The 26,735-nt window shown below is 37.0% G+C and overlaps 1 protein-coding gene across 3 annotated transcripts in view; it reads left to right on the forward strand.

The window, feature by feature from the left end:
• Positions 1–26,735, forward strand: part of NBAS (NBAS subunit of NRZ tethering complex) — a 393,407-nt gene that overhangs the window by 6,146 nt on the left and 360,526 nt on the right. For all 3 annotated transcript variants that reach the window (XM_003826980.5, XM_034952644.3, XM_055108231.2), the window contains exons 4-9: positions 1,604–1,681; positions 2,317–2,364; positions 4,252–4,295; positions 15,484–15,617; positions 18,291–18,424; positions 20,175–20,273. In XM_003826980.5, coding sequence (XP_003827028.3) covers positions 1,604–1,681; positions 2,317–2,364; positions 4,252–4,295; positions 15,484–15,617; positions 18,291–18,424; positions 20,175–20,273 — 537 coding nt within the window. The remainder of the gene's footprint in view (positions 1–1,603; positions 1,682–2,316; positions 2,365–4,251; positions 4,296–15,483; positions 15,618–18,290; positions 18,425–20,174; positions 20,274–26,735) is intronic.

Below are 26,735 nucleotides of genomic sequence, written 5' to 3' on the forward strand. Positions count from 1 at the left end.
TTCCTCCTGAGAAGCCTTTTTCCTTGAATCATTGTACAGGTTGCAAATGCACCATTAAGTGATTAATCTGTCTCATGATATGCTGCTTTCAAAAAGGTTATAGTTCAATTTGTGCTCTTGAGTTTATGGTAATTAAACCCAAAGGTTTTGGGGTCAGTATTTGTTTCAAGTGACTTTTTCTTCTTTTTTAAAAAAAGTTCTTTTAATTATGAAATATAAACATACTGAGAATTATTGACAATATAATAAACCTGTCAGCTAGCTCTTTTTGTTTTTATGCAAAATGTTACATCTCAAGTCCTTTCCCTTTTTCTTTTCCCTTCCCTTCCAGAGGAAATTATCATCCTCATATAGGTAGTATTCACATACATGTTTTGTATCTTCATTATATTTTTGTAACTGTCTTTTGATATTATTTTGTGTTTTAAAAAATGAGCGTAAATGTACTACATGTATATTACTTTTTTTTTTTTTTTTTTAAGAGAGGGTCTTATTGTGTTGGTCAGGCTGGAGTATAGTGGCTATTCACAGGCAAGATCATGGTACACTGTAGCTTTAAACTCCTGTGCTCAAGCAATCCTCCTGCCTTAGCCTCCCGTGTAGCTGAGACTATAGGCACATACCATTGTGCCTGGCCACTAACATTTTGGAATCCTATTTTGTGTTTTCTGATTTCCATAATGTATTTTTTTTCTATTTTTCTTTCATGAAATTATGTTCTTTATTCTTCTTTTCCATCTGTTTTCTTGATTTCTTCGGGTATTAATCCTCTAATTTGCTGTGTCTGCTTACTCACTTATGATGGGTAGTTTCGTGTCTTTTGTGAATGGTTTTATTTTGAACTTATGCTTGCAGATTCTTGCATCACATGAGTAAAGTGAAATTGTAATCTGATCTTGCATATAGTACAGACTTGGACTTTTACTTTTTCATAGGAGATTTTATTCTTATCCTCCACAGAACCATAGTTCCAGGGAGAGAAGAGAGTCTTTAGTCTCCCTGGGCCTATGGTGAGATGTTTCTAGTTCTTTCAATGACCTGGTGCAGTCATTTGAGCATCCTGGCCTTTGCAGGAGTCTCACTTCCAACTCCTGTCCTCTCTTTGGTTCAGTAGCTCATTTCCTATCTCGCGTGCTAAGTCCTGTTTTGAGTTCTTATCTCTCTCTTTACCCTGTGCCCAATTCTAGCTTTCAGTGACTTTTTCATTTCTAGTACTTGGAAATTTATCTTTCTTTCTTGTGAGTTTAACTCTATGCTAGAATTTGTTTTTGTTACAGTTGAGCCAGAGTTCCTAGGTAGTTAGAGCAGAAAGGGTTGGTATAAGTGTACTCTGTGATTGGTATGCTAGATGTCTGTTACCTGGGAAGTACATAACATTTATACCTTTGAACACATCACTGTGTTTTTTGGAAATAGAGAAATATATATGGTCAAATTTCAGCTACCAAATAGTAACTTTGGGTTTTGGGTTTGCTAATATTCAAATTTTATATTCTAATGGAAAAAAATCTGTGTCTCTCTCTATAAGTATATGTGCTATTTGTCTGCATATATGTGGTTTTCATGATTAGATTTTAAGCTAACTAATGTGTTGTGATTTCAGCCCGGCACCTTTTTTGCTCCCTGATGGACTGGTTCGCTTGGTTAATAAACAGATAAACTGGCATTTGGTACTTGCAAGGTAAGGAAGTGTGAAATTCATATGTTTTTCTATCTGGATTAGCTTTTACATTTCATTATGGACGTTAATTTTGGAATGCTTGTGGCTTTCAGTCTTAATTTTTATTGTGTGTAAATTTCTTTGTTGCAAATATTTAGTATTGTTTAAACTTTTTTTTTTTTAGAGAGAGAGGGAAAGAGAGAGAGGGAGAGAGAGAGGGAGAGAGGGAGGGAGGGAGGGAGAGACGGAGAGAGAGAGGGAGAGAGGGAGGGAGGGAGAGAGGAAGAGGGAGAGAGGGAGAGAGAGAGGGAGAGAGGGAGGGAGGGAGAGAGGGAGGGAGGGAGAGAGAGAAAGAGGGAGGGAGGTAAAGAGAAGGAGAGGGAGAGAGAGTGGGAGGGAGCGAGGGGGAGAGAGGGAGAGAGATGGGGAGAGTGGGGGAGAGAGAGCTTAAACATGTTAATTCATGCTGTATTAAATCATTTTGTATGCTTTTGTACCTGTATCCTCATCTAATTGTAAGGTCAAAAGATGGATAATTAAAGCATGTGAACAAATTTAAAAATGATTTTTAACTTATTAAATAATTCCATCTGTGCTGAAAACTGCTATAGATATTCATAATAGATTTTCTTCCCCCTCTTTCTTCTCCATAAAAGCAATGGAAAGCTTTTGGCTGCTGTTCAAGATCAGTGTGTGGAAATCAGGTAATTGTTAATATTATTCATATTCAAGATTTCCTTTGAGAAATATTTGTTACTCTATAAATGGAAACTAAGATTTTTATAGGGGATATATTTAAAAGGATTTTATTATTAACTCACTTAATTTTGTGAGTGTCAAACACCAACTTACGCCAGTTAAAAAATTAAGGATGCTTTCTCAGAGTTATATGCTTATCTTTCTCCTTCCCCAGATCATTCCGTTGCCTCTTAAGAAGTTTTACTTTCTCAGTAAATGAGGCCTATTCTCCAGAACTCTGGAAATCACTGTTGTGTGACTATTTACTGCTATATTAGCTAAACAGAAACTCAGGAAGGTGTAAAAGAGTAGGGATGGTTCAGCACTTTGGGAGGCCGAGGCGGGCAGATCACAAGGTCAAGAGATTGAGACCATCCTGGCCAACATGGTGAAACCCCGTCTCTACTGAAAATACAAAAATTAGCTGGGCATGGTGGCGCACACCTGTAATCCCAGCTATTCGGGAGGCTGAGGCAGGAGAACTGCTTGAACCTGGGAGGCAGTGAGCTGAGAACTAGTTGCAGTGAGCCGAGATTGTGCCACTGCACTCCAGCCTGGCGACAGAGTGAGACTCTGTCCCAAAAAAAAAAAAAAAATAGGTATGCTTTTTCTCTGTTGGTACAAAACTGTAGATTGAATATGGGTGTGCAAGTGACCAAGGTTATGTATTACTTGAGACCAATTATGCTGTCTGTCCTCTTGAGACATTCAGTGGTATTATATACACATCTAAAAGACATCTCTAAGCTGGACTTTTCAGGTGTTTTATTTTTAAACAGTATATCAGTTATGAAAGAAATAGCAACAATAGCAACTGAGAAAAATGAGTTCATTCTTTGGGAAATGTTATTAGGAAAATCATATGGAAGAGGAATATATTTACTGTTCATTAAGTGGAAGTGGACCATTACAAAGGTCTTCATTATCGTCATCTTCACATGGAGTGGGCTGAGGAGGAGGAGGAGGAAGAGAAGGTGGTCTTGCCATCTCAGAGTGGTAGAGGTAGAAGAAAATCCACATAGACATGGACCTGCATAGTTGAAACCTGTGTTGTTCAAGGGTCGACTATAGTAATTCCATAATATTTCATTGGGTGCACATAGCAAAGTTTAATCTCTTTATACTGGGTATTATTTTCCTCCTTTATAAATGAGACCATACCAGTTTTTTTGATATCTGTATGTATCTGTAATTATTTCCTGGGGATAACTTTATAGAAATAGAATTGTTAGGTCAAATGCTACAGACATGAAGGTTTTGGATAATTGTTATTAAATTATTTTCTAGAAGGTTTACCAGTTTTCATTTTTAAACATGTTTTATAATAATTATTCTACTTGGTATATATTTCAGGATCACAGATTTAAAATAGGTTGTTGATTTAAATATGGTGACCTATTAAGGCTGTTTGATTTCTCAAAATAAGACTTTTTCCCCTAAGTGATCAAACTTTGTAATATGATACAGACCAGTGGTTCTTAATTAGTAATGATGTATCCAGCAAAAAAATATTTTTGCTTGGGCCCCATCCCACATTTCTTGATTCAGAACCTTTGGGGATGGGGACCAGACATCTCTATTGTATGAAAAGAGCACGGTAAATTCACTTAGGCTGTGTCACTATATTCCATATATATGTCTCCATAACGATGTAGCTCCGTATCTGATGCAATAAGGTTGGAAGAAAATATTGTCACTGACAAAAGGGTCATAATTGAGCCACAAAACCATGTCTGAGAGGAGATATGATTGAGCATTGTATATAGAGGCTGTCTAGTCCACAGTATCTGGTATTTTATGGTTCTATACAGTGTTACGATAAAACTTTTGCCTTGATTTTGCATGTTTTACAGGTCTGCAAAAGATGATTTTACATCCATTATTGGGAAATGTCAAGGTAAGGGTTTCCAAAATATTTAAAGAATGAAAATTTCAAATGCGCAATGGTTTCCAATGTTTCTTAAAAGTTAGAATAGATATTAAATATTTATTAAGGATTATCATGACTATTAAAATAATTTTTAAAAACTGCTTTTTTTTTTTTACTGTCTTAAATATTTTGCTTTAAAATGGTTCATTTTAGTGAGATTTGGAAACTGGGTTCTAAAAAATTCTAAGCCAGTTATGGGATGAAGTATTTTTAACTGTAGCCTTTTATTTTGGATTAAATGCAGAAATAAATAGGTATAAGTCAAGAGTTAGATACAGACTAGTAAAAAGTCTAGGATTTGGCCATTTTTTAAATATACTCAGCAAAAATTTACTGACTGTAATTTACGTGTATGTGCTGTTTTGCTGGTTGCTTGAGAAATGATTGTGAGCAAAAAGACCTGCTCCTTTATCTCATGAAGCATATAGATGCTCAAATATATAATTATAAACTTTGACAAATCTAATTAAGGAAAAATTAAATCCCATGAGATTTCTTAATCGGGGGTGTCAGATGAGGTGGCTGAGAAAGAAAAATGACTTTTGGAAAGCAACTTTAAGAATGAGTAGTCTGGACGCAGTGGCTCTCACCTGTAATCCCAGCACTTCGGGAGGCCGAGGTGGGCGGATCACTTGAGGTCAGGAGTTTGAGACAAGCCTGGCCAACATGGTGAAACCCTGTCTCTACTAAAAATACAAAAATTACCCAGGCATGATGACCCATGCCTGTAATTCCAGCTACTTGGGAGGCCGAGGCAGGAGAATCACTTGAACCTGGGAGATGGAGTTTGCAGTGAGCCGAGATTGAGCCACTGGACTCCAGCATGGACAACAGAGTGAGACTCCGTCTCAAAAAAAAAAAAAAGAAAAGACAGAAAGAAGGAACCTTACGGGAGAAAAAAAGGGTGGTATTAGGTAAATGCATCTATTACCTATGTTTTATTTACAGGACCTACAGTTCCATCTGTCTGATCTTGTGTTAGTTTAACAGTGTAATTGTTGTAGGAAGTATAATAATGGTAAACATGGTCATTGTGTTGATGACAAACATTTATAGTGTTCTTACTGTGTGCCTGGCACTGTATTTAGGGCTTTACATGATTTTCTTGTGTAATGGAAATAAAGCAGTATACATATTTTATCTTAAAACAGTATTAGGATAAAGTATATATTTGACATCAATAGAGAGCAAGGAGGTGGGAGGCACTGGTAGTTTTCAGAGCTACAATGTGGTAATACAGAAGATTCCCCCACTCCCTCATGGAAATGCTGTTCTGTTTTTATTTTTATTTTTTGAGATAGGGCCTCACTCTGTTGCCAGGCCGGAGTGCAGTGGTGTGATCATGGTTTACTGCAGCCTGACCTCATGGGCTCAAGTGATCTTCCTGCCTCAGCCTCCTGAGTAGCTGGGACCACAGGCATGTACCAGCATGCCTGGCTAACTTTTTATTATTTTAAAATTTTTTGTAGAGACGAGGGTCTTGCCTTGTTGCCCAGGCTAGCCTCAAACTCCTGGGCTCAAGCAGTTCTCCTGCCTCAGCCTCCCAAAGTGCTGGGATTATAGGTGTGAGCCACTGTGCCCAGCCTTTGAGAGAGAGGTAACAGATAATGACTGTACTTGTACTTAAGTGCCATGATGGAGAAGAATCACCTTTAACTTAATTTTACCAAGCCCTGGGAGCCTGTTTATTTATTTATATAGTAATTTTATTTATTTATTTATTTTTTTGAGACAGGGTCTCAGTCTTTCGCTCAGGCTGGAGTTCAGTGGCATGATCATGGCTCACTGCAGACTCAACCTCCTGGGCTCAGGTGATCCTCCCATCTACGTTTCCCAGGTGGCTGGGGCTACAGGTGCGTGTCACAATGCCCAGCTAATTTTTTTGTGTTTTTTATAGATACAGGGGTTTGCCACGTTGCCCAGCCTGGTGCACTCATGGGCTCAAGTGATCCTCCCACCTTGGCCTCCCAAAGTGCTGACATTACAGGCGTGAGCCACTGTGCTCAGCCTGTTTAAATAGCTCTTTTATTCAACTTGTGTACTTCCACCATCACAGCCTTAGTTCAGGCTCTTAACATTTTTTACTTGGTTTCTTACAACAGTCTGCTGACAAAGTTTTCTTCTGTATGCCCTCTAGTAATCCACACTTTATACTCCTTGGCAAATTGATCATTAAAAAAACACTATTCTAGCAGGTAACCCTTCACATCTGACTTAACTGCTTTCTAGATTTCTAGTAACCTCGGGCAAGTTACCTCTCTGAGCCCCAGTTTCATTATCTGTAAAATGGGCATAATTTTATAAATTGAGTTGTGGAAAGATTATATGAATTAATGTATGTAAAACTCTCGGCATAGTGTCTGACACATCATGAATACTTAGGAGATGTTAAGCTATTGTTATAATTACTGTTACTATAATTCTACCTGAAATCTCTCAGTTGTTTGCTATTGACTGGAATACAGTTCATTTTTTCTAATTTACGATAAAAGACTTTTCGCAATCAGCCTGTCTATCCCGTGAGAGTCCCCTGCCATATGTCTTATGTTCTAGTACAAAACAGTGTGCAATTTTCTAACCCCATTGTGTTCTTCATGCCTTCACGTACAGATGGTTCCTTTTCTCGGAAGCTCCTACCTTTATATTGAATTAATTAGTCTTGTATATTTTAGATCAAGCATCGGCTCTCCTCCCTGTGTTCGCTCCCACCATTTGTACATCTTCATGTTTCCCATCTAGTTGCTTGTGCCTATATCACAGCACGCACTTAGCCTGCTTTCCTTTTTTATTGATTTAATTTATATATATTTTTTGAGATGAAGTCTTGCTCTGTTGCGCAGTCTGGAGTGCAGTGGTGCGATCTCAGCTCACTGCAACCTCTGCCTCCCAGGTTCATGTGATTCTCCTGCCTCAGCCTCCTGAAGTAGCTGGGATTACAGGTGCGTGCCGTCACACCCGGCATTTTTTTGTATTTTTGATAGAGATGGGGTTTCACTATGTTGGCCAGGCTGGTCTTGAACTCCTGACCTCAGGTGATCCACCTGCCTCAGCCTCCCAAAGTGCTGGGATTACAGGCATGAGCCACTGTGCCTTGCCTGATTTCTTTTTTAATTGTTGATTTGCTTGTCGGATTCCCAATTAGATTGTAAATTATTTGATGGCAGGGGTCATATCTCACCCAATATAACTTTTTTTTTCGTGCTTAGCACGGTGCCTGACACATCGTAGGCACACAATTTTTGACCGTATCAAGTGGGTAATGGCGCTTGGGAACTATTCAAATGATTTTTATGGATGAACGAATATACCAACAAAGTATGTTTGCCTGTTTCTTATTTAACTTTAGAAATTCACAAAAGTGTACATGTATTCATTATATATAATACTGTCTATATTATACATATTATAGAGATCCATGTATAAATTTGTGGAAAACTGTCATGGCATTAATATTTTTTATTCCTTATGTATACATGTATACACATAGCATGAATAGAGCAATAAGGGTGGATAAGAAGACCTGTTTGCCTAATCCTTTTGGGGAGGTAGTGTTTAAGTATGAATATCTAAAGCTTGGGGCTCTAGCCCTTTTTGAATATACCTTCTGTAGTTTCCTCACCAGTGCTTATTAGAGTAGACCAGGCCTTGCTTAAATAACATGTAAAGGTCAAGAAGTTGCCAGAAGAATAATTTGGTGGGTATTCAATTGCCTTTTTCCCAGTGCAGCCCTTTCACTGGGTGAGAGCTTGGGGGGCCTAAGATAGGTTTCTGAGGAGCGTGCTTAGAGTGTTGGAGTGATTCAGATATACGGGGTTCTTTTGAGCTTTGGCGTTAGATACCTGCTCCTAGCCAGTAGGTAAATCGAGAAATCTACAAATTAACATGAACATGGGAAGCTTCACCCTTCTGTATTTTATACAAATTATAATATTTGTCAGAGTTTTTAGTGTGTACGGTTAATGTGGCAGCAAGGATAAGAAAATAATGCTTTGAGAGCTAATGTTTTATTTTGTTGGCTTCTGTGTGTGTGAATTTATGACCTTAATACTGCATTAATGGCTTCTTTCCATTTCACATAATGTGAGGTAATGATCATTTGCTTGTTATCTGACTCATCTTTATGGGAATAACTCCCATATGCCAAATGATATTTCATGTGTGTGCCTGCAGAAAAGGAGCCAGATTGTTGTTAATGCATTTTTGAAACTACATATTGCAGAGTCTACAAACTGAAATAGGAGCTATTTGGTTCTACTCTGATATTTTTCAATTATTGTTTTATAAAATACATGCCATTCGAGAATGTTTTAAATGTGGATTGTAACTTGTTTTGGCTCTGTTAGGCCATAAATAGGAATTCAGTTTTCTCTTTCTACCTGAATAATGACCTAAAATAGCACACGAAATTAGAGTTTTTAAAAAGAGTTGTACTATGTTAGTCAACAGATTTTTTCATAGTTTTGATTTGGGGATACCATAAATGTGAGTTTCCTAACTGTACGCAACAGCTTGCCTACTATAGGTATGGTAAGGTCCCATCAGCCTTCCCGTGGCTGGGTGGGCACTCTGACAGCTTGAACTTCTCCTGGTTGCCTCTGGCTTCCAGCAGCCTCATCAGTTTACTGTTAGATGCCATACAAATATGATTTTCTCTGTGTGTTGACATGAAAAAGGTTGGGAAGGATAGACTATTTGAAACACCCAGACTTGGTTTTTTTGTTTTGTTTTCAGACGGAGTCTGGCTCTGTCACTGAGGCTGGAGTGCAGTGGCACCATCTAGGCTCACTGCAACCTCCACCTCCCGAGTTCAAGTGATTCTCCTGCCTCAGACTCCAAGTAGCTGGGATTATAGGCACCTGCCACCATGCCCAGCTAATTTTTGTGTTTTTAGTAGAGTCGGGGTTTCACCATTTTGGTCAGGCTGGTCTCGAAATCCTGACATCAAATGATCCACCTGCCTCGGTCTCCCAAAGTGCTGGGCTTACAGGCGTGAGCCACCATGCCCGACTGAAACACCCAGACTTTGAAATGAAGCATTTTGTTCCAGGATTGTGATTCAGGATCCTCAGATTATATGATAACCATTTGCCCTTTTTTGGGAAGTTTAGATGAAGTAATTTTTTCCTATTGAAAACATAATACACATTCTTCGTAGAAACTTTAGAAACTAAAAGTGAGAAAAAAGAAAAGAAAAATAAGCTCACCACCAAGAGATAAATACTATCAACATTTTATTTATTGTTTCAGACATTTTCCTGTACCTGTTACTGTAGATATGTTCTATGAAAATAAGTGTTTTGTAATCTGATTTCTTCACTTAAAGATAGGTTGTTAAAAAAGAGTAATTTTTAGGTTGAAGTTTAAGAAGCACTTTCCAGAGTATCTTTTTTGATCATTTCTACTGAATAGCGTCTTAGGTGTTAGGACATAGGTCTCCCAGCTATCCAGACAGTCCAGGAAATGCTTATAAACTTGATCTCTGAGCAGCAAGCAACTAGATATTGTATTTGATTCCACCAGCAAGGGAAAATCATCATCAGGCATTTATGCAGATAATTGTGTAAAACATAGCAGATTATTGCATCTGCGTTCATGAAGGATATTGGTATTTAGATTGCTCTTTTGTAACGTCTTCCTGGTTTGGTATTGGAGTAGTGCTGGTTTGAAAAGGGTTGGCAAGTGTTCCCTCCTTTTTTATTTTCTGAAACAATTTGTGTAGAATTGAATTATTTCTTCCTTAAATGTTTGATGGAATTCACCAGTGAAACTTGGAGTTTTCTTGTAAGCAGTCTTTTAATTAACCAATTTTAAATCTTGAGTTTAGTTAAAATAATAGTAATTAATAAGGCTTTTTAAAATTTTGGTTTCCTTTTATTTCAGTTTTTGTAGAATTTTTCCCTAAATTGTAGAAATTATTGGCTTAATGTTTATAATATTCCCTATTACCCTTCTGTCTGTAGGATCTGTACTGACGTCCCCTGTTTCGGTTTTGAGATTTGTACTTGGTATTTTTCCCTTTTCTCTTAAATCAGTCAGGCCAGAGTTTTGTCCATTTGTTAATATTCTTCAAGAAAAAATTTTGGGTTTTATGGATTTCTTTTTTTGCTTACCTTGATTTTTGCCCTTATTACTTCCTTTCTTCTGCATACAGGATTTAATTTGCTCTCATTGTTATAGATGGAAGGTGGAAATTTAGATTACTGAATTTAAACTTTTTTCATATATAAATTAAGCCTATTCTAATATAAGCATCTTTTTGTTAATTACGTCTAATTTAATTCTTTTGTTGCCAGAGAACATAAACAACATGATTTTAACCTTTTTCATTTATTGAGGCTTGATTTATGGCCTAGCATATATTCTGTCTTCATGAATGTTTCACATTTAAAAGAATTTGGTTCTTGGGTATAGCGCGGGTATTGGATATATTTTTTTTTTTGCCAGCCAGAGTCTTGCTCTATCACCTAGGCTGGAGTGCAGTGACACGATCTTGGCTCACTGCAACCTCCACCTCCTGGGTTCAAGCAGTTCTCATGCCTCAGCCTCCTAAGCAGCTGGGATCACAGGCATGCACCACAATACCCAGCTAAGTTTTGTATTTTTTAGTAGAGATAGGATTTCACCATTTCGGACAGGATGGTCTCGAACTGCTGACCTCGTTATCCGTCCGCCTTGGCCTCTCAAAGTGCTGGGATTACAGGCATGAGCCCTGAGCCTGGCTCTTTCAGCTCTTTAAAGATGTCATTGTTTTGTTTTTGACAAGAAATTGGGAGTCATTGCTATTGTTTTCTTGGATAGAAGGTGTGTTTCTTTCTTCTGTCTACTTTAAAATTTTCTCTTTATTATTGTTTGTCAGACATTGATTATCATGTGCCTTGATAGCTTTTGAGTTTATCCTGCTTTAAGTTCATTAAGCTTCTAGATAAGCAGTTTTGTAGATTTCTTCAAATTTGCAAAGTTTATGCCTATTGTTTTTATCCAATTGATTTTAAATTTGTTGTGGCATCTTTTCCCATAGAGAATTCCCTCCCTCCCTTCTTCCCTTCCTCCCTTCCCTCCTTCCCTCTTTCCCGCCTTCCTTCCTTCCTCCCTCCCTCCCTCCACCATTTGTCACTTTTTTTCTTTATAAAGTCAGAGTTTCTTATATTTAGGCCTTTCTTATTGTAGAATTGTTAAGGTTTTTCTCTTGTGTTCTTCTGGCGACACTATTAACATTTACATATTTGGCTTCTCTGATGTCTTTCCACTCCCACTAGTTTGCCCTTGCTCACTGGTTCTTGACTTGACTTGGAAGTAAAGAATGTATATATATGAGAGATTGTTCATTGAATTCACTATGAAAATGAGGAAACTGAGACCATACCCAGGGTCATACCCAGGTGTCTTGTGGTAGCACTGAGACAAGAACCCAGTGTTTATTATTTTTAAATCCTTGCTCATTTCCATTGCTAGTTTGGGTAAATGGGCACTGGATTGAAGTCTGCTCCTTGAGAATTTGGGTGTTTGTTATGTCCCACCAGAGTACTAGGCACTGGTCATAAACATTATGAACAAAATAGACACAGCTCCTGACATTTTGGAATTTATAGATTAACAAATAAGGCAGACAATAAAATGTCTGACAAATGATATGATTTGGCTCTGTGTCCCCACCCAAATCTCATCTTGATTTGTACTCCCATAACTCCCACGTGTTGCGGGAGGGACCCAGTAGGAGATGATTGAATCATGGGTGGCAGTTTCACCCATATTGTTCTTGTGATAGTGAATAAGTCTCACGAGATCTGATGGTTTTATCGGGGGTTTCTGCTTTTGCATCTTCCTCATTCTCTTTGCCTGCTGCCATCCATGCAAGATGGGTCTTGCTCCTCCTTGCCTTCCACCATGATTGTGAGGCTTCCCTAGCCACATGGAACTGTAAATTCAATTAAACCTCTTTCTTTTGTAAATTGCCCAGTCTCAGATATGTCTTATCAACAGCATGAAAATGGACTGATATAACAAACAAATGTATGATTATTTGGTGTAAGAGCTGTGAAGGACATGAAATCATTGGACTGGTGGAAAATAATGGGGCTCAGAGGCTACTTAGGGTGGTCACAGAATAGCCTTCTAAGGAAGTGCTATTTAAAGTGAAACTTGAAAGATGAAAAAAAGCCAGTGGAGTGTTAGGGAAAGAATGTTCCAGGCAGAGAAAATAGCATCCACAAAAGCTGTGAGATGGGAAAGAGCTTGGCAACTGGGCAGATTTGAGGAGCTACAGCTGATGAAAATATGAGTTGGGGGGTATAGACTTGATTTCACCATGCACGTGTCAGTTGTCAATTTGCTGGTTAACTTTTACCATCAGTGTTTCTTGCATACTTTTCAGACAACTTCATTTGACTCTTGCTTTGTAAAAATCTGTACTGTTCATTCCTTTCCCAAGCCACACGAGCAACTGGAAAAATCCAGTGATAAAGTCTTTATTTTCACATTGTTATGTGAAATCTTATCTTGTAATGAAAAAATATTTTTATCTAGGTCAAAACACCTGCTGAGTTTTCTGGAGTTACTGGTTGTAACTAGCATATAAAAGCAAATCCCTTGCAGATGCAATGCAGTGCATAGAATCTGTTTATCTTATCAAAATGAAATAAGAGGAAAAATCTGTTATCACATGGTAGTGTTTCCTTAGCACATAAATATTTTCAGGGGAAAATTGTCATCTTGCTGGTTTTTATGTAGCATCTGTGCATATGTCAATTTTTTATTCTTTTGTTATTTTGCACCTGTGCCTGCTTTGAAGTTTGATTTTTTATTTTAGCAGTCTAAAGACAGGGAATTGATTTTTTAGAAAAAATTATTCCCACTTACAAAAATGGCTGTTCCAGAATGTATGCAGTATCTTGTTAGGCTTTAATAAAATTAATTAGACTTATCCATGCTGAATGACCTCTCCGGGATTTTTTTGTATACTTTTAACCTATTGATAAATAATCAAAATGAAGAAAATCGTTGATGTCTGGTGTACTTTCCTCATATATTCCCTAGAATATATATTACAAAGTTAAGGGAAGTCTGAACTCTACACATTATTTCTTTTAGGTAGATAGATGACTTCCGTTATAGAATTCACATTTCATTGGTAGTCCTGGAGGGATGGTGAGCTCTTACCATTACCTTGCCCTGTTAATAGAGATTTTTTTTTCTGAGAGACATAGGTGTCACTCGTTAGTGAAACATTAATCACTTTGTATTCCAGGTCCTGGGAATAGAATGTTGAATAAGACATTGTTTCTGATTTCAGTGAGCTCAGAGACTTGTGGGGCAAATAGGTAAACAACAATATGATGTGATAAATGCTATGAAAGAGGTATGTACAGAATATTTGGTGGCACAGAGCAGCCAGTTTTCAAGGGTGTCAAGGAAGGAGGAGGTAACAAACTAGACCTGGAAGGATGAGTAAGATTGGAGATGAACAGTCTAGGTAGAGCAGCAATATGTATAAAAGGCACGTATGGGCGGGGTGCGGTGGCTCACGCCTGTAATTCCAGCACTTTGGGAGGCTGAGGCGGGCGGATTACTTGAGGTCAGGAGTTCAAGACCAGCCTGGCCAACATGGTGAAATCCCGTCTCTACTAAAAATACAAAAAAATTAGCCAGGCTTAGTGGCACACGCCTGTACTCCAAGCTACTCAGGAGGCTGAGGCAGGAGAATTGCTTGAGCCCAGGAGATGGAGGTTGCAGTGAGCCCAGATCGCGCCACTGTACTCCAGTCTGGGTGACAGAGTGAGACTCTATCTCAAAAAAAAAAAAAAAAAAAAGGCATATATTTGCTCATTTGCCAGGTTGTCGTGGTATGAGCGGGTTATAAGGTATATGACAGAGGAAGTGGTAGAAGGCAAAACTGGAAAGCTACAATGGGGCCTTTTGGGAAGGGCCTTTCATATATATTGAGGCATTTGGACTTGATTCTGTTGGAAATGGAGAACCTTCAGGACTTTTAAAGTGGCAGAAGAATGTGATCTGTTTATCTTGTTATTTTAGAAAGATATCGTCTGATAGTATGGAGGAAGGAATAGAAGGGAAGAGACAGATGGCAGAAGACCTGTTAGTAGGCCAAGCAGGAGATGGTGAGACCTGAGCTGGGATAGTGGCAGAGGCATCAAAAGAAGGCCATACGTTTTTGGAGCATTTTTGAGGCAATTGTAAGGCTCTGGTGGAGAGGCAGTGTGTTGTAATGACACCTGCACTGCATGGAAAGACAGGATGCTGATGTTCTGGGTTTTGTTCTACTCTTGACTCAAGGTGACACCTTGAGTCTCCTACTCATTTTGAATTCTTGTTGGGAAAGGAAGAACACTTGTCTATCTACCTAACTCCTCAGTTCTGAGATTCCAATAAGACGAAACCGAAGCAAACAAAACAATAAAAAGCCTCAAACAAATCTAACGTAGAGTTTCACATCCTCTTTTTCTTCTTTTGCAGCTGATAGCCTTTCTCTCTATTTTACTGAAAATTTAGAACAGAAAAAAATTCAGTTGCTGAGTTATTAGAATTATTAAGTTGTTGATTATCAAAATCTTGAAATTGTGTGATTGACTCATGAGTTCTTGATTTACCTGCCTCTTTCTATGTATGTATGTATATGTGTGTGAGTGTGTGTGTGTGTATATATATATATATTTCCCCCCTTTCTAATATAATGTTAGCATAGTCCCAATTTGTATCTTGGCATCTATATTTGATGTATTTAAAAGATCAAGTTGCAATTTTTATTTTTTGCTTTTAGAGGAGTGGAACTCATTGGATTAGAATTATTGTCTACCCATTCTGTATGCTTTAGATCTCTCTGAGTATTACAGATATTTTGAGGTGTATTATTCCTGGGCCTTTACCAGACCAGGGGATGCTCAGCATTCATCAGACCACGCATCAGTAGACTTTGCTTCTAAAATAAATAGGGCATAGTTGCAGTGGTTTGTATTTCCCACTCTTACTTGAAGTGTGTTTCTGGAAACTGCTCTTTTTTATTGAGGGAAGCATTATTAGAGATCCTTAGGAGATGACATAATTATTATACTTGAATACTTACTTTAGTTGCAGTTACTAAAAGCACTAACTATCTTTGTAATATATTGTTAAAAGCACCTCTTGTTTTCTTTTGTTCTAGTTCCGAAAGACCCGAAACCCCAGTGGAGACGGGTAGCATGGAGTTACGATTGTACCCTACTGGCCTATGCCGAAAGCACAGGAACTGTGAGGGTGTTTGATCTCATGGGAAGTGAACTCTTTGTCATTTCCCCGGTATGTACATAGCTTAAATTGAAAACATAGTTTTTTCAGTGTCATGTATGTATAGGTACTTGAATAAAAGAGTGTGAAGGGGGGGATAATACAAATATAAATCAGAATAATAAGCTGTGGACTTAAGACGCCCAGAATCTAGTTAGAAATCTGTATGCATGCAATATTTATTCCTTGTATTTTGTAATACACTATCCAGATGTAAACCACGTGGTAGTAAGTAAACACTAAATATAGGTACAGAAAGTTGTGATAAAGCTCTAGTGACAGAAAGAAGTCAGTGGTCTGTCACAACAGGAACAACTTCAAGAGGAGTTGGAATTTGTTACCCTACAGGAAATAGAAATTGAAAAGGCGAGTAGAGAAAAACAAATGGTAGTAGTAATTTGTATTTGTATACTATTTTATTCTTTATTAATGCCTTTGATATATATTATGATTTTATATTCACAACAGCCCTTTGAGTAGGTTGGGCAGATGTTCTCATTTTGTCTAGAAAACTAAGATTGAGTGGGAACAAAATGACTTTTGTATGACAATTCCGTGAATAATGTCTCTTCTAGGAATATAGTGCTTTTTAGTTTGTATCCTCCGTCATCAACTGAACGAGATACAAGGTCAGATAGAACAGTGGTTCTCACTCTGGCTGTATCTTAGAATCACCTGGGGAGCTTTATAAGGAAAAGAAAAAAACAAATTACCAGATTGCCCAGGCGCTACTCACAGAGATTCTGATTCATTTGATCTTTGTGGGGCCTGGGTATCAATATTGTTTATAAGCTTTTAGCTGATTCTAGTGAGAAGCTAGGGTTGAAAACCAATGATATAGATAATGATTTTTTTTTCAGAAATAATGAGCGGAGAAACTAAAAACGTGTGTTGTGCTCATACTCTGGGAATCTTAGCCAAACTAAGGAGTCTGGATTCTTATTTTCTAGACTATTTCTGGCTAAAAGAAATACAATATGAGCTGTATGTGTGCTCAAATGTAATTTTATATTTGATCACGTATACAATAACTACAGGTGAAGTTTATTTAATAGTAACTACAATGAGAAGCTAAAATAAGAAACAGGTGAAATTTATTTAATACTGTATTTTATATCACCCAATATATCCAAAATATTATTTCAACATGTAATCAATATAAAACATTATTAATGTGATAGTTTATGCTCTTTCTTTGATTTTAAATCTTTGAAATTTGATGTGTATTTTTATATTTATGACATATCTCAATTTGGACTAGCCATGTATCAAGTGTTGACTGTGTGGTTCTAGACAATGAGGAACCATTCAGGGGTGATTGGGAGGAAAAACTTTTTCTCTGCCTGCTTAAATTTAGCAGCTAGGGGCCTGCAAATTAAACTGACAAAAGACAGATTAACAGGAGAAAAGTTGTACAGTTTTTATTGATGTTAATATTTTTACATGTACAGGGAGCTTCTCAGAAAAGACGTGAAAGCTCAAAGAAGTGGTTAGACTCAGGCTTATATACCATTTTTTCTTTTTTTAAAGATAGAGTCTTGCTGTTGCCCAGGCTGGAGCACAGTGGTGTAATGATAATGATCATAGTGCAGCCACACCTGGCTAGTCTTTTAAACTTTTTGTAAAGACAGAATCTTGCTTTGCTGTCCAGGCTGGGTCTTGGACTCCTGACTTGAAGTGGTCCTTCCACCTTGGCCTCTCAATGTGTTGGGATTACAGATGTGAGCCACCCCATCCAGCCTTATATACCATTTTAATAGAGGGATATAAATTGTTGAGATGTGACTAGACAAAGGAAAGGGAATTTTGGCTTTTTGAGGTGGTAAATTGTGGGAAAGTGACTAAGAAATGCATGGGACAAATTAATGGAAGAAAGGGATTTTAATAAGGTCTGTTTACACAGACTCATCTTGGTATGACTTCTGGTTTCCAGGGATGAGTCCATCTCCTCCTCCTGGTACTGAGGAGCACTGTCACAAAGATAAATTTTTGCCTTGTTTTTAGGCAGTTAAGGGGAGGGCAAAGAATTTTTCCTGCATCTGTTGATTCTCAGTTGCCTTCAGCTCAAAATAATCCTTATGCCAAAGTGGCATATTTTGTGTCGGCATATTCGAATCCCCTTCATGGGTGATAAACTTTATTTTGTGTGCTTCCCAAGGTATACAGGCCTTCAAATCTTTAGCAGTTCAGCCTGGTATTTGGTTAATGGAGAAAGGTTAACATTGAGTGAGTATTTTATGTGTAGTTTCCTTTAGGTTGCTGATTAGGCAAATGGAAACTGGAGACTTTTTTACCACAGGCTACTGCTGGCAGTGGAAATTAACATTTGGAAGCTTCTATCTTTAAACAAGCTCTTAGAGTTTTTTGAGGCTGAATGGTGGCATTATCTTTGTTTTTTTCTGCAATTGACATACAATTTGAATAGAAATTTCCTATGTAGGTGAACATCATCTTCAAAGGGGCTGCTGTGGTTTCAGCCTGGGTCTGAGAGGGCTGGTTTAGATATGGGTGTCTAGCTCTAGGCATTCTGACTTGCATGATTCTTGAGTATACAGAGCAATTCTGAAGTTATCTGACATAAAGTGTACCTGAAGCCAGTGTATCAGATATTCTCTAATTATGCATGTGTTAACTTTTATCTAGTTTTTTTTTTTTTTAGTAACTTAATTTCCCCCTCTTCTGTAGGCATCTAGTTTTATAGGTGACTTAAGCTATGCCATTGCTGGGTTGATATTTTTAGAATATAAAGCAAGTGCACAGTGGTCTGCAGAACTCCTGGTCATCAATTACCGAGGAGAACTTAGAAGTTACCTTGTAAGGTAAAAATGTGCTTTGGAAGCCATATTTGAAATAATGTTTATTTCTCTGGTTTAATGTCAGATTTTGGTATTTCTTTTTTTTTGCTTTCTGTCTATTATGAAAAATTGCAAATATAATAGGGAATTTGAAAGAGTGGTGTGGTGAACACCCATTACTTCCACTTGGGTTCTACAATTAGGATTTTACTGTGCTTGCTATATCATATTTCTATTCATATATCCACCCCTCTATCCGGCTATTAATCATTTCGTAGTAAGTTGGACATATCAGTACTCAAATGCTTTAGCATGCATATTATTAGAGTTTAATATTTGCTTGTAGTTTTCTTCCTTTTGAGGTAAAATTTGCATGCAGTGAAATGCATACATCTTGATTATACCAGCTAGTGAGTTATGACAAATGCGTACATTTGTGCAATTCAAACCTCTGTCAAGACACGGAACATTACCATCATGCTAGAAAGTTCCCTCATGCCCCTTCCCAGTAAATCTCTTTCCATACCCACTCCCAGAACAACTAGTGTTTAAAATTTTTTTAAAATCACAGATTAGTTTTGCCTATTCTAATAATTTACGTTAATGGAATAATATACAGTCATCCCTCTGTATCTGTGGGTTCTGCATTTGTAGATTTGATACTGTGGATTGAAAACATTCAAAAATTGTGTCTGTATTGAACATGTACAGACTTTTTCTTGTCATTCTCTGAACAATATAGTATAACTACTATTTACATAGCATTTATATTGTATTGGGTATTATAAGGAATCTAGAGATGATTCAAATTATACAGGAGGATATGTGTGGGTTATATGAAAATACTATGCCATTTTATTTTATTTTTAAATTTTTATTTATTTATTTATTTCTGAGACGGAGTCTTGCTCTGTCACCCAGGCTGGAGTGCAGTTGAGTGATCTTGGCTCACTGCAAGCTCTGCCTCCCGGGTTCATGCCATTCTCCTGCCTCAGCATCCCAAGTAGCTGGGACTGCAGGTGCCTGCCACCAAACCTGGCTAATTTTTTTGTAATTTTAGTAGACACAGGGTTTCATCATGTTAGTCAGGATGATCTCGATCTCCTGACGTTGTGATCTGCCCGCCTTAGCCTCCCAAAGTGCTGGGATAGCAGGCGTGAGCCACTGCGCCTGGCCTACTATGCCATTTTATATCAAGGGCTTAAACACTTACAGATTTTGTTATCCTCTGAGCATCCTGGATCCAGTTCCCCAAGGATGCCTAGGAATGACTGTAGTATGTACTCTTTTATCTAAGTCTTCTTTCATTCATCATATTTTGAGATTCATTCACATTTTTACATACATCACTAGTTTATTTCTTTTTACTGACAATTAGTATTTTATTGTATGAATAGCTCATGATTTTAAAAATCCATTCTTCTATTGATAGAATCCTGTTTCCAGTTCTTGGCCCCTGCAAATAATGCTGTTACAACCATTCTTGTACAAGTCTTTATGGATATACATTTTCATTTCTCTTGGGTCAATATCTTCAAGTGGGATTGCTGGGTCATAGGGGAGACATAGTTTATTTTTATAAAAAACTACACTTTTTACCAAGTGGTTTTATCAATTACCTTCTCATTGTGACGTATCCGAGTTCTGGTTGTTTTATATCCTCAGCAATATTTGGTATTGTCTGTCTTTTAAATTCTAAACATTTTATTGGGTATTTAGTGATATTCATTATGGTTTAATGGTATTTACTTCTTTCATACCTTCTTAAATTTAGTGTTGGAACAAATCAGAGCTACCAAGAAAGTCACTGTTTCAGCTTCAGTAGTCATTATCCTCATGGAATCAACACAGCTATTTACCACCCTGGTCACAGGTAAGTAACCATTTGTTCTCATATTTAGTGGGACATAGAAATGTTGGCATAGATTCAGATAGAAGAAACTATTCTGATTCTTATGTTGACTTCTTAATTTCCTCCTCTTGTGCGTAGTTATCTTTAATATCTATAATACTGTTGTCATCTGATTATTCATGCTTCTCTATCTGGCTCACTGAGCTCTTCTGAGCCAGATGGGGCACTGGGAATATTCAATGAGGAATTTATTCTCCTCTTTTAACCCCCTGGACCTTATTTTTCTCATCTGTAAAATGAGTATGATACATAACTCAAGAGAATTAGTGAGAGAACTAGTGCTGTATATAAAGTGCCCTCACACAGAACGGCCTCAGTAGATGCTACTTCCCTTCTTTCTTTCCTTGCTAGTTACCGCTGCACCGATGTTGCACAGTTCCTTCCAGCAACTGTGTCCCATCATTCACATATGCCACTTTTCTGTGTAGTTGCATCTACATTGAGGCTTACTAGAAACCTTATGGCATTTTCTACTTCCAGTAATTTCTCCCCTTTAATTTCGTTATTTGAGAACAGAAGCCATATATGTTTTATAGGATAGCCAAGCTAAATATTTGGTTTCATAAATGGGAAGAGTATCATATTTTGAATAAGACAAACGTATCTTGAGTTTTTGAATTTTGAGATTTACTCTGTGTTTATTGACAAGTCCTTAACTTGGAATCTCAGTATACTTAAGTCTTTTTCTTTGGAAATGTATGCAGGTTTGTATTCTATTCAGTCATATGTCTGTGTTTAGTTCAGGACTTTATTATTATGAAATTTTTATACTAGAACACACACACACACACACACACACACACACACGCACACACACCCCCCGAAGTCCACCTTGTGCTCTTCCCCGATCCCATCGTCTCCTTTCTAGAGATGATTACTGTCCTGAGTTTTGTGTATATGATTTTCTTGCTTTCTTTATAGTTTTATCACTCATTCATATTTAGTTTTGCTGTTTTGACTTCACGTAAATGGAATCACACAGAAGACATACAAGTCTCACTTCGTGACTTCCTTTTTGGTGCACGTTTTGCTTTAGTTTATTCATTTTTAACTACTATTTAGGACATTTCATTTTACAAATAATTTGCAACATATTTATTCATTCTCCTATAGATGAAAATTTGGTTTGTTTCTGATTTTTTTGTTATAAAGATAGTACTGTGGTAGAAATAATTATGCATTCCTCTGATATATATGTTCAAAAGTTTCTATAGGATATGTAACTAGGAGTGCCAATGCTGGATTGTCAGGTTAGTACATCTTCAACTTTACTAGATAATGTCAAATGTTTTCCAGAGTATTTGTGCCAGTTTACAGTCCCAACAGCAGCTTATGAAAGTGTCTCTCGTTTCACATTCTCGTTAGTACTCTTGATGGTGTGAGACTTTTAAATGTTTGCTGATTTGGTAGGTGTAAAAGAACATGTCACTCTGGTTTTAATTTGTACTTCCCTGGTTACTGATGAAACTGAGTAGCTTTTCATATGTTATCGGCCATTCATGTTTTCTCATCTATGAAATGCTGGTTTTGTTTCTTTTCTTTTGATAGGGGGTTTGTTGTTGACATTTTTATATAATCTAGATATTAATTCTTAGTCTATTATATGCATAATGAGTATTTTTTTTTACCAAGATGTGACTTTTCTTAAAAATTTTTTCTTATATTTACATTTAATTTTTATGAGTTGTATTTGCACATAATTTCAAGTGTTTAGTTTTAAAAACTGACTCCTCCACCCAACTTCTTGCTTTCCAAAGGTAACCACTTTTAGCTATTTTAATTGATTCTTTTTATTGTTTTCATACATTTAAATAAAAAGCTTACATTGTACTTCTTGATTCCAATTTTACACAATGTTTATTTACTTCCCTTTGTGGAAGATGGATATTTAGTTTTCTTACTCTACCACGAGTATGCACAAAGAATTTTCACTTTGTTCTCCTGTTATATGTTAAATCCTGTTATATCATAATTTTATAGTATTTTTTATTTTTATTTTTTGAGATGGAGTCTCACTCTGCTGCCCAGGCTGGAGTGCAGTGGCGCAGTCTCGGCTCACTGCAAGCTCTGCCTCTTGGGTTCATGCCATTGTCCTGCCTCAGCCTCCCGAGTAGCTGGGACTATAGGCGCCTGCCACCACGCCCAGCCAATTTTTTGTATTTTTAGTAGAGACGGGGTTTCACCATGTTAGCCAGGATGGTTTCGATCTCCTGACCTCGTGATCCGCCCACCTCGGCCTCCCAAAGTGCTGGGATTACAGGTGTGAGCCACCGTGCCCGTCCTATAGTATGATTATTATTATGGTTATGTAGATGATACTTACAGGTAAGAAAAGAAGCTTGTATAGTATTTCATGATTTCAATGATTTTCCATATTTCTGATTTCAGTGATTTTCCATTTTTATTTATTCATTTATTCATTCAATAAGCATTTATTGATTTCCTACTCTGTGCCACATACTGTTCCAGGTGCTTAGGGTATATCTTCCTTGTGGAACTTTTCGAGGGAGTGACAGACAACAAACAATGAATATAAAGTACGTGAGGAGCTAAGTATTATGGGAAAAAAATAATCAGAGATGGAGAGTGGAAGGGTGGGAGAGTAGGGGGCAAGTTCTAGTTTGAAATATGGTGGCCACATTACCCTCATTGAGGAAGGTGACTTGCAAAGACTTGGAATAGGTGAGGGTATTACTAGTTTTTAGGTATCTGGGGGAAGAGTATTCTATGCAGCAGGAGTAGCCAAAGCAAAAGCACTGAGTTAGAAGTGTGCTTGGCATTTTCTAGGAACAGCAGTAAAGCCAGTTAGGCTGAAGCAGATAGTGACACAGAGTAATAAGGTGAGGTCAAAGAGAGCGTGGTGAGTGCTGAATCATGCAGGGCCTCGTATGCTATAGTAAGACCCACCTGGTAACTTCTTATTTATTCTTGTAGTTAATAATTCTTTTTAATTTGCCACGTTTTGAAATGTACTTATCACAGACTTTCCCCTAAACTCACCCCCATAGTGTAAACCTCCTTTTAGGTGTGCTGTCTGATCATCTTGAAGAGGTCTCAGAACTTTCTTCTGAGATCATGCGAGATCAGGTGCATTCAGGGTGGTATGGCCATGGATGGAGATCTCAGAACTTTCTGATCTACTCCAGTTTGGATTTGACACCTGCCACATAGCTATTGTCTTGGAATTTCACTTCACCGTTATCCAGAAGATGGCTTCCCTATTTCTCTTTGGTTGCGTGACCTGTTCCTTAGATTTGTTTTTTTCTTTCTTGGTTTATTTAACTGTTTTGGTGGGTCACAACCTCCTGTAACTTCCTGAGAAACAGTACATGGGAAATAATATTTTTTTGAAGCCCTGCATATCTGAAAGTGGCTTTACTTTATCTTCATGTGCTTAATTGATCATTTGACCGGATAGAATTGTAGGATGGAAATACTTTTTCCATTAAATTTTGAAGGTATTGTTCTATTTTCTTCTAGCTTCTAGTAGTGTTTATCTTGAGAATGTCATTGTAATATAAAATCCATGTTTCTTTCTTTCTTTCTCTGCTTTTTGTCCTCTTCCTCTCTGAGATCTAAGATTTTCTTTTTTTTTCCCCTGGCGTTCTGAAATTTGACCATGTTATGACTTGGCGTAGGTTTATTAATATCCACAGTGCTGGCCCTTCACTTTAGATAGTCAATAATCTCACTTTTGGGAAAATTCTTTGAATTATTTCTTGGATTATTTCCTCTTCATTTTTTTTCTTTTAATTCTCTGGAATTTCTGTTATCTAGATGTAGGGTCTCTTAGAATGACCTGTAATTTTTTTCACTCTCTCCTGTTTCCCCTCCTTTGTTTTTGTGGAAAAAAGAGAAGTAAAATATTATTTTAATTTTTTCTGTATAAATACATGTACTTATTGAAGAAAGTAGTTTGAAATGCTTTTTGAGATCTTTTATAAATTGTAAATTATTTTTGTAAATTATTGTTTTGATAAATTATTGATACATATGATTTTATTTTGAAAAAATCTATATTCTGGTTAATTTTTGCCGATATATATCCTATTTTACTAATTCTTTTGTGCTGCATCTCCTTTTTAAATTAGTTATCGTGATTTTAGATTTTATTGTTATATTTTTCATTTATAGAAGTTCTCTTTACTTCTTTTAAAAATCTTTCTTAAGAAAAGAGAAAAGGGAGTTGAAATGAGTACTTAGTGAGCCCCAGGGTGTTTTGAGGGTTAAATATTCAGCACATAGTAGGTATTCAGGAAATGATAGGTGAAGTTATTATTTAGTATTGAATAAATATAATACTGTTAACTTACTCCTTTTGATATGTGTGGCTCCTGTGTTTAAGAGTTAGTTGTTTATCCTTAAGAAGTTTGATAATCAGTTTCAAAAATCTGGCTAACTGAAAAAATTTAAAAATTTAAAAATATTAACTACAGTAGGTAATCTGAAATAATAGACTTCTGTTTTATTTTGGATATAGTTGAATGTTGATATGTGAAGTTAGAGGTCTTTACATTTTATAATATTGAATGTAATCATATATGCTGCAAATAATTACACAATTTATTTTAACAAAACACTTTTGATTATAAAATAAACATATTACAATTATAAAGTCATGCCATTTTGATTTTATTTTTGTGAAATTCTTATATAAAGACTGGCCTTTCAATGATTAATATGTTAGATCTTGTATTTTCTGCACCTAGCTTCACATTGTCTTGAATTTAAATTTTGCTGTTAGAAATGGGATAGACTTTGTTTTGCTGTGACATGCTCAGTTCTTTGTTGTGAAATTTTGCCAAGCCTTGATACTGCATATACAGTACCCATGGCACTCTGATTGCTAGTTTGATTTCTGTTGAGGGTGACCTCTTGCTTATGTTAACATTTCCTTTGGGATCCCGTTTTATTGTCTAAGTGAGGTTTCTTCCTTTAAAGTCTTTTTGGGTTTAGTTCAGCTTGATTTTTTGGTTTTATTTTATTTATTTATTTGAGAGAGGGTCTCACTCTGTCACCCGCACTGGTGTCCAGTGCGTGATTTTGGCTTACTGCAGCCTCGACCTCTTGGGCTCAAGCGATCCTCCCACTTCAGCCTCTCGAGTAGCTGGGACTACAGGTGCACACCACCACACTTGGCTGTTGATTTTGGAGAGATAGGGTTTCACCGTGTTGCTCAGGCTGATCTTGCATTCCTGAGCTCAAGCAATCTACCTGCCTCAGCCTCCCAAAGTGCTGGGATTACAGGCATGAGCCACCACACCCTGCCAATTTTGTTGTTTTAAAGTGTAGTTATTAATACCTCACTTCCTCAGCACATATATATATACTTTTCGAATATGTTTCTTAAAAAGCGTATGTGTTCAGTTACAGAAGTTGTTGGTATTAGGAAGATTGATGAGGTGGAAAGTCCATTCTATCTTTATCTGGCCTGCTTTCCATGACTCTCTTATTTATTGCGGCTTGCTTTGTGGAATGCACCATGTCAGGGGTTGGGGGAGATGTAAAGATGGAGAGCAATTCTGACCTAAGATCTCATATTCTTAGATAGGAAATATATATGTGTGTGTGTGTATATATATATATGTATACATCTATATATACACATATATATACATACATATATATACACATATATATACACATATATATATACACATATATATATATATATATATTTTTTTTTTTTTTTTTTGAGTTGGAGTCTCACTCTGTTGCCCAGGCTAAAGTGCAATGGCAAGATCTCAGCTCACTGCAACCTCTGCCTCCCCAGCTCAAGTGATTCTTCTGCCTTAGCCTCCTAAGTAGCTGGGATTACAGGCTCTTGCCATCAGGTCCAGCTAATTTTTGTATTTTTGTAGAGACTGGGTTTCACAATGTTGGCCATGCTGGTCTTGAACTCCTGACCTCAGGTCATCCTCCCGCCTCAGCCTCCCAAAGTGTTGGGATTACAGGTGTGAGCCACCACGCCCGGCCAGTGTATGCATATATATTTTACTGATGTCTAAAATACATTTCTTTCACTGCATGTTCTGTGTGTGTGTGTGTATATATATGTATATATATACATTTGCATATCTAAACATATATAATATATAAAAATATATTTCATATATATTAAAAATATATTATATAAACATAATATAAACATATTCATATTGTATATGTAAATGTACATATATATAAAAATATATTAAAAATCTATATATGTAAACTAGAATGCAAGCTAGAAAATAAGCACCTTAAAGGGATGCAGATACAGTGATGTGGGGGTCCAAATAAAGGAGCTACTACTTGCTTGAAGGAGCAGGGAAGCATGGTAGGTAGCACTTGGACTTGCTTTGGTGAATGGATACAATCCGGATATGATGGACATTCTAGACAAAGTGACAATGTTAATAGTGGCAAGGGAAAAGAAGTCGT

The sequence above is a fragment of the Pan paniscus genome, chromosome 12 (assembly GCF_029289425.2).
Source record: "Pan paniscus chromosome 12, NHGRI_mPanPan1-v2.0_pri, whole genome shotgun sequence".
Classification (NCBI taxonomy): domain Eukaryota; kingdom Metazoa; phylum Chordata; class Mammalia; order Primates; family Hominidae; genus Pan; species Pan paniscus.